General features: G+C 32.4%; 1 protein-coding gene across 4 annotated transcripts; it reads right to left on the reverse strand.

Annotated features, from left to right (window-relative positions):
- Positions 1-30: 30 nt before the first annotated feature.
- On the reverse strand, positions 31-9,343 carry LOC122577788 (myotubularin-related protein 13). Of its 4 annotated transcripts, none has more exons than XM_043749368.1 (22): positions 9,092-9,342; positions 8,609-8,749; positions 8,177-8,262; positions 7,820-8,107; positions 7,521-7,740; positions 7,204-7,445; positions 6,819-7,124; positions 6,557-6,734; positions 6,278-6,482; positions 4,589-6,190; positions 4,327-4,520; positions 3,858-4,256; positions 3,568-3,784; positions 3,281-3,482; positions 3,059-3,204; positions 2,139-2,984; positions 1,921-2,068; positions 1,683-1,828; positions 1,378-1,604; positions 1,062-1,268; positions 912-994; positions 31-837 (listed from the first exon to the last, which is right to left on the reverse strand). In XM_043749368.1, the coding sequence occupies exons 2-22, from the start codon at positions 8,706-8,708 to the stop codon at positions 745-747; spliced, it is 6,135 nt and encodes a 2,044-aa protein (XP_043605303.1). In that variant the 5' UTR covers positions 8,709-8,749; positions 9,092-9,342; the 3' UTR covers positions 31-744. The 4 variants fall into 4 exon arrangements, with proteins under 4 accessions (XP_043605303.1, XP_043605302.1, XP_043605304.1 ...); XM_043749367.1 differs by having other exon boundaries at positions 8,982-9,342; XM_043749369.1 differs by having other exon boundaries at positions 3,858-4,253; positions 8,609-9,343.
- Positions 9,344-9,405: the final 62 nt, after the last annotated feature.

Raw genomic sequence — 9,405 nt, forward strand, 5'->3', positions numbered from 1 at the left:
AATTCATAACAATATGAACAAAGTATCAAATGAATTGCAAGTACGTAATTTATTTTATTAAATTTAAACATTCCGTTTATCTGAAAATCTATTCGTGGTATATGCAACGCGAGCATAAGAAAGATTATATATTTCATATAAAAAGTGCTATAAATGCGAGAATAATTTCAACTAAAAATTAAAGATATAGGAGACTTCTTTTAATTTTACTAATAAACATAGCAGAATTACTAAACAAATACTACATGAGATTTAAAAAAAAAACATGCCCTTATTTTAATTCGCGTTCTATTCTTTAACAAGCAAGGTCATAACTTTTCCAATTATAACTGTAATTATATTAACAATAATTCGCAGAATAGGTATTTCATCTAATATTTTAACATATTTTCTGTTCTATATATATCCATCTAAAATTAAAAACATAATAAACAAAATAAAAAATGTAACGTTTAATTGAGTATGTTATGATCTTTTATCTTCCAGCTGAAATAATTAAAACTTAACGTAATTATATATAGTTACAATATACATTTATATAATAATGCTATGTCAAGGATATGAGTACATCACATTCAATTTATGATACTGTTCATTCCAACGATTGTTGGATTCAAAATATTTAAAGCAAATTACTGCAGTCTATAATACGTACTATTAGACTATACAATTGTATGTAACAAAATTAAAATCTGTTTTAATCTATCAGTCACTTGCACAATTTAAATTAGAGTTATAATCAAGCTATTGTAAGCACGCTTGGACTTTTTCGATCCATTCTTGCGCAGTTGCTGCGTCGCCAGCACAAAAGTTATATGTTCGTCTGTTTGTACGAAGCTGCAAATATAAAGACATATAATAGAAATTTCATTTTTGAAAATATAATAAATGATACAAAATGAGACATTTACATCAAAGAATGATTTATCATCTGTTTTCTTTGGTGGCCCTGGCATTGGTTGAGCTGGAGTTACAGAAACTACTTCAGCTAGATCTGTAAAATTATAAATATTTATAAATTTATACCATAGTATTCCAATTTTGAATTATTTTCTACATACCTATATATCCTTTACAGTGAGAATCTTCCATGGCATCATAATACCTTAGTTGATGTTTTATAGAATCTAATACGAACCATCTCTGTTTCCAACCTTTAAGCAAAGCACCTCGTTTATAAAGGTAACCTTCATGAGTTCTATTTTCAGCAACATTACTAGAGAATTGTTCGTAATATTGTTGTGAAGAGGTTTGTATTGTAGTAACACCTAGATGTGAATTGTTAATATTATTAAATAAAATAATATATAACATTGCCCAATCATATAATCATAGTTTACAAGAAAAGTTTATAAAGCCATAATGTAATATTCGTACTTGAATTTACGCTTCCATTATCACCACCGCTTCGCGTAAGTGTATGTGTTTGTAAATTATCAGTTACTGCCTTATATTTTGTACAATTTTTTGGTACTGCATCAGCACACTTGTCATGACATACATGGCCACAGTCTACACATCGTAAACCAGCTTTTACTGGCCCCCACAATACGCCAGAACAAGCATCACAGTGAGTTGGTGTAGCTGAATCTAATCGTTCAAACCTTTAAAAACGAGAATGTAAAGTTATTCAGTATTCAGTTATTTCATTTTAAAGAAAGCTTCATGATTATAAAAATTACCTGTGGGGATGTGCATAAACGGAACCATCATTTCCAGAAGTACTTCCACTAGCAAGTTTACCTCTTAAAAGTAATTCTAATGTAGAACGTTTATGAATCAACCGACCGTGATATCTGACTAATGCAGTGCTAAATGATGCGTGTCTCTATATATAGAATAAAAGATGTTATCATTTTTACATCATATATCCATAGATGAGTACATCATTTTTAAATAGTTACAGTGTTTGTTACTAACAGCAAGTGAATCTGTATTTGGCAGTTCAAGTTTGTCCCAAAGAACTTTCCATTTTTGTGGTAAATGACCCAATTCAGTCTCTAATCTATGTATCTCTTCTAAAAGATGAGAAAATTGATCGGGTACCATTGAACTTACACCATCATACCTATAATACATCATAATATAAATAGTATAATTCGAAAACGGAGGAAAATATAACATAAATTTAATCTTACCCTTGTGTAACTACTTTGCGATTACTTTTAACTACACCATCAGCAGCTTCTGCTTCTTCTTCTTGTTGGGAATCTTGTTGTAATACTTCTAAGTCATATGCAGGTCCATGAGCCAGTTCTTCTTCTAAATAATATTGCCAAATATCAAGATTTGGCAAATGCGATACGGGTCTTAATACCATGTTTTCAGTATTGGGAGTATACATGAAATTATAAAACAAGGGACACCGTGCGTGTTGTTTTTCGATGTAATCAAATATGCTTTGACCGAGATTGCATCCTGTATTTGTCCCTGCTAATCTACCTCCAGGATAAATTGTTTCATCATCACTACCTGTATCTACACCTTTATGATGACTTGTCAATGATCCCCTTTTGTCTTCAACAGCAGTAATGCCACATTCCACTCTATCGAATTCGCAGTCCAATAAAAATGTACGAAAACGGCAAGAAACCGAATGATATGCTAAGAATTTTAGGTAATATTCGTTGAATTCAAATGCTAATGGAAACTGCTTTTGAATTTGATGTACTATATCGAGAAATTGAAGAAAAGTGGGCGTAAAATTTGTTGTTTGAGAATTTGCTGCAAGATTACTTCTGTGCCCAAATCTATGTCCGAATCCGAGCCATTCCTTCTCGATTAAAGTTCGAAAACCCTCGATAGTTCTATAGTGTGGGTCAAGACATACTTGAGCAACAGAACACACTGTTGCTGTGGTATCCCAACCTTCCTCTAAACAAACAGCTACTGATGAGCCTTGAACATCCATTAAATCTATTACAGCACCAGCTAATTGCATTAAATTTTGAAGTTGTTGTAACCATTCTGAACTTTCAATTAATCTGAAATTTCGAATATTATTTATCAGAAATTATATCTAATGAAATCATATTTTTTCTAAATAGATTATACATACTTATAAAAACTTTGGTCAGGTTCTACATTTGGAGAGCTAGGAACACAGGCTCGCATAAGTTTCTTAAATGCAGCTTTGGTATGTCTTACATCGTAATATTCCACTGGAATAAAGTCTGTTTTTGGTGCTGATTCCGCTTTAACACCCTATTGCATTCAAATGATTAATTTTGTGAAATTACATCATATACAACTAAAAAAATTTAATTTAAAATTATCTTACTTTCATATGAGCTTTTTCACCAAGAATATATAATGCAGCACGTTGGAAAGTATGAACGCATTCAGTACCACTGTCTGAATCTGCAGAATGTCTAACAGTTCCACGTTGATGAACTGAAGTTAAAGAGACTTGGGAATTATGTCTCTTATCTTTTAATGAACCCCAACGACCAAAATTCTTAGGTCCTTTACCTCCTGATGAACTGTAAAGAATAACATATATATTAATTAACCAATCTTTTATTGATTTCATAAAATTTTAATTAAAAGGTATATATATGTATATACCTTAATGTTCCAATAGCTTTATTAAATGGATTTCGTCGTGATTGTTCGGGTGTAGCATTGCGATCTTCAGCAGCTAATAATAAAGAATCAATACTAAGAGAACTATCAGACATTCCCCATGCAGAACCTTGCCTTAATGCAGACAACGGTGTAGCAGCTACAAGAGCCATAATATATTTTTCTTGCTCTAAAGATGATGTAGTTTCTGATGATGTTGCTAAGAATATAAAACAAATATTTAAGAATATTATAAAAAATTACACATTTCAAAACACTTTCTTAACAGATACCTTTTAAATTACCAGCAGATGCTGGATGAGCTTTCAACATGCCCATGACACCTTTCCCATGATAACCAGCACCTCTAATTAAAAGTGCTTTTGTTCTTGGGTGCCTCCATGTGACAGCAGGTATTCTATTATGTCTATAAAGTCGACAAAATCTACGAATACTTTCATCTGATACTGACGAGGGAACTATAAGAAGTGCAGGATAACTTCTGCAAATCATATAGGCACAATTCACAGAAGATAATCGAAATGGTTCATTTCTACGATTATTGTGTGGCCCATTTGAATACAATCCTAATCGATACCAATCTCTGACATAACTACGTTCCGATAATCGTTCTAAGGTTTTAGCATCAGTTGGTGGTTGAGTTACAATACCAGGAATTTCAAAATCATCTACTGTAAGGATGGTATATGTAAGCAGACTGAGAATTATTGGAATATCAGAAATATTAAACGTTTAACTTACCACTAAGATCATCATCATGACTTAAATCATTATTATCTGTAACTGGTAAACTCATTCGACCAGGTGATGTCATGTACTTATTATTAGTAATCATGTTCATATTTGGCAAGACGTATTTTTGTCTTTTAGATGACTGCTTTGGTTTAAAACCAGCTTTACGTGCAGTCTTTAAAAGTGTTTTCTTAGCAAACCCTCTAAAAGAAAAATAATTTTATTGTGATAAATGATAAATATAAAAAAAGTTAAATAAGAAGTTACTTACTTAAGAGTAGCATTCTTTTCTTTTCCTTTGTGATGTGCAGTCTGAGTAACTAATACTTGTCCATTGAAAGCAAAATGATGAAAAATGTGTGGTGGATACCGAGCTTTATGAACTAATTTTCTTAAAGTCTCAATATTCTCAGGTGTAACTTCTTCATCGAAGGCTAACTTTATCAATTGAAAAGTACATGATCGCAATTGAAGACCTTCTTGTAAACATTGATCTAAATGTGCTAAATGTTGCACCGCAACTCGTTTCTCTTTAGTTAAAGATGTTACAGGAAAAGCACGAACTACTAATTGTTCACAAGCAAATGGATCACAAGGTATTCCTTTAAATACGATTCTATAATTAGTAAGGAAAATTGCGCCTTCCGCTGGTAAGAGTGGTGGTATCTTTGGTAACCCTGCAGAACTCTCTTCCCTCCCATCTGGTAAAAGATAAACACGCAAGCCATCCATAATAACTTCTTCACCAGGTAACATATTAGGTGTCAAAATTTTAGGTTTCTGAATAGGAGGTAATCTTTTGCTTTCTCTATGTATAGCTTCAAGAGTTTCAATATGCATATGAACAACACCAGGAACCATTTGATGTAGGCATCTAACATGTTCAGCACTTACACCTCCTTCAGTACAAACACGATCTACAAATCGTGACACCATTCGAATAACAGCACTACCAGTTTCTCCGGGATCAGTTTCTTCAAAACCAGACTCTGCATCACCACTATCGCTTGCTACACTATTTGTAATACTATTACTTGCTCTTTCATCGTCATAAATATTATCTTGACGATGAGTCTTTGCCCCTATATCTAACGGAACCAATAAATAAACCATCCTATTTGCATAATGAATTGCTTGGCTATACATGGTACTTTCTTCACTTGCAGTAAGTTCCTTTTGTTTCTCTGGATCTATTGTTGGCCAAATCCTCATTTGTTCAGCAGCTATTTCAAGAGCCGATGGTTCTTGAATTTGATAAATTGAATACCGATCGCGAAATAGAAATTCCTTGCCATCACGTGGACTAATAGGACTTAAGATACCATCATTTATAAGCCGTGGTGGAGAATTTTCACCAGGGAGATATAAACGTTTAATATCTTTCTGAACGTCCAAATAAAAAGCATCTTCCCAAAATTGTTGATTTTGCCATACAGGATGTTCTTGAATACAGGTGTAAGCAAATTGAATTACTCCTGTGCAAAGTTTTCTACAAAATGCTGTAGCAAGGGGAAGAAGTGCAGCAGCAACTCCATGCTCATCCATGGATGAATCATCTTGCAATGCACAATTCATTAACCGAACTACAAGATCAAATTGTTGATGTTCTAGCATGGCTTTGTTTCCAACAACATGCTGTGATAATTCCATACAAAGCGCTAAACGAGCAGCTTTGCTTTTCAAAGCTCTTAAAACAGCTGGGAACGTTTTACGGGCATCAGATATTTTATTCTCAAATATACAATTTATACAGTTACGCAGAACTTCCAGTCTACGTGCAGAATTACTAACCAAATGTCTAGTATCGTGAACAAATGAAATATGTGGACCCATAGGTACAATACGAGGCTGTGATGGCCTTAATGACGATAATCTATATACAAAATGTTCAATATAAGTATAAAATATCATAGTCATGATACATATATAAAAATATATCAAATTTATTTCTAATACTAACCTAACTTTAAGATTATTTTTGGCAAGACCCTCATCTATAATTGCTTGAACTTGTTCTGGATTAATGCGTGGTAAAAGCGGCTGATGTATTCTAGCAAATGCTCCTTCAGGTGGTTTTAAAATTTTTTGTACGTATGGTTGAGGATTTGGATTTTCATTTGTGTACAATTGTTGTGCTAATTCTTGAATATGTGTTAAAATAAGCCCTAATATCGAAATGATATTTATTGTATATAATATTTTATTATTATTAATTATATGTTTTGTTACTGTTACTTACTATGATCTTGTGCTTCCTGTTTTAACTGATCACTTAAATTATTATACAATTCGTCCCACACATCACAAGGCCTCCACGGTGGTCCCCTTTCTGCAATAAAGGAAGTAAAAAACATGCAATCCAGAACTCTGGTTGTAAAGTCACAATCCGTTAAGCCACGTTCTCCAAGAAAAGCTGCCTAGAAATAACAAATACAATTTATATGTTTCCCTTTTATCTTTAAGCACTATAAAGTGGATAGAACCAATAATGATATAAAGACCTTATGAAATGTTATGACAGGCTTTGGATGAATTCTTATTAATGTCAGGCAGCTCCTATATCCTTGCAATAATTGAGCAAAAGTTCTCATAAAAACTGCTCTTAATTCTTTATCTAACATAGGAGAGTGAGGAGCTCTTGTTGCAAGTGGTGGAAAAGCATAATCTGCACAAGCTAATTCTGGTTGTAATACTAAAGATAATGCATCTTGTGTTTGTGATAGAAGTGGTTCTGGAAGTAATGGAAGTGCTACTCCATCTGGAACCATAATAGAACCTCCATCCAAATCAGCGACTATTACATCCATCTGCAAAAAAATTTAACATTTAATAAAAAATCGTTGTAATAAAATAAAAAATATTATATAATTCTATTGAACATCTTACAAGTTCTGCAACTTCATGTTTCAATGAACTGTGTACACCCATGATAAATGGAGTAGGTGTACTGAGTACTTCAACTAAAGCTGCTGGTAGAAGAGGAATGTAAACATGCGTGTATCTAAATGGATACATTAGTGCAGTAAGCGCACGACATCCTTCAGTTAATCGCGAATAACTTGCAGAATGAAAAAGTATTTTATGTTCTGTCATAACAGCACAGAACAATACTAGTACATTACGAATTCCTATAAAATATAAATATATTTTAATGAAAAGTATAAACAAGAACATATTTGTAATAATAGCTGTTTTACACTTACCTAGTTGTTGAAATAAAAGATTTACACTACTGTGTGTTATTGGAAGGGAAGGACTAATTGGAGGCTGAAGTGCTTGACGATCACCTGCACCAATGCTAAATCTTACTTGTGGTCCACCAGCAGGTGGCACTTGTATACAACCTAATATGTTTCCTACCAAAGTTTCTAATGGTATTCCAAGATTTTCTACATATACTGTGTATATAATACCAAGGCAATTCTGAAGCAACAATGTAAAAATATTATTGTTATATATAGAAATATGATCATAATCTCAAACTAGGCAAAATGTCACATACTCTGAAAGTTTCAATGTAATCAAGTCTGGAAACCAGCACCAGACATTTAGGTGCATACATAATGCTGTGATGTGCTATTGTGGGTATTGTTCTAACCAAGGAACGACTATCACCATCTACAGGATCTTCTTCTTCATCTACAGGCTTACTTGGCAATATAGACACTGTTTCATTGAAACACATACAAGCACAATAATGGCGATTTGCATCAATATCAGTTAAAATAGATACAAAAAATCGTGGTTCTTGTCTTTCTGTAGATAAGGCCCATCCCTGTGGTTGACAAAACTATAAAATAAAATTAATTGAGAAAAGATTAATTATAAGAAATAAAAATGTAATAAAGAAAAATTTTACCCATTCTATTCCTTCTATAAATGGTGTATCTGGCCAATCCTTTTCTGGAAACCTTTGTAAAATGATTCCATTACTTATACCCCCTCCTATAAACATAAATAAAATTATATATTATATCAACTTTTTTGTTATTGTACTTTGATAAACTATATCTTTATAGTACAAATATTTTAATTTCTTAAACAATATTAAATATTAATAATATGATTTCAATAATTAGTAACACACAAATAAAAAATATTTACTGTAAATATCTTCAAATATTTACGCTATTGAAGATATACAAAATATATATATATATATGTGTGTATATACTTTATTATAAAAGCTTACTTGCTAAGATTACTTATTGTTAAACACCTTAAATGTTTAACAATTATGTATATTAAAAATATCGATATATTTTTACTTTCGTTAAAAATAAAAACTTACTCTCTTTTTCGTGGTCGTAGCCGACCACAACAAAGTAGTCGGCTAACCGAGACATTTCGGTATACTCGTGGGGGTTCGTGGGGGTGATAGCGCCCAACATCCCACGTAGATTTTAATACACGTGATTTCATGGACCGTATCCTATCAAGCAACAATCAACTACCTTGTGTCAACGTTACACATAAATATGCATCAATATGCAAATTAATTGAAAAATATGATAAACATTTTTGAATTTATATTTTTTCATTCAAACAACACAAATTTCAAAATAAAGCACCAAAAACGTGATATCGTCGTAAATACATTTAAAAAATTTTCTTGAAAAACAAATTTCAAGCGGTGGTTGAAATGTTGTAGGCATCACACGCACCGTTGAAGGAAGATACTTCACATTCGTTACGTTTAGAAAATGAATTCACCCGTCATCACAAGAGCATACAATATTCTATTTATTTTATAAAACACAATATGATGCCACACCCCGAAGCTTTAATCCATAACCTTCCAAACTCAAGCGCCACATTGGGTGTTTGTTGAACCGCGTATGAACCAAAACGCGCCACAGATATACAAACGAAGAGACGAATGCGCTATAATTCCCATTTAATTTTACTTTTTTTGTCTTCTGCTTGGGTCACTGAGAATATTTTAAATCTGAAAACATTCGCATTATTAGAGGCGTTACTTTCATGCTACTTTATAGCGCGTTCATAGTGAAATTATTGCATAACAGTTACATGTATAATACCCCTATATGTATATATATATAATGTCTTCTTTAAATTTATCAAATA

The sequence above is a fragment of the Bombus pyrosoma genome, linkage group LG2, assembly GCF_014825855.1.
Source record: "Bombus pyrosoma isolate SC7728 linkage group LG2, ASM1482585v1, whole genome shotgun sequence".
Taxonomy (NCBI): domain Eukaryota; kingdom Metazoa; phylum Arthropoda; class Insecta; order Hymenoptera; family Apidae; genus Bombus; species Bombus pyrosoma.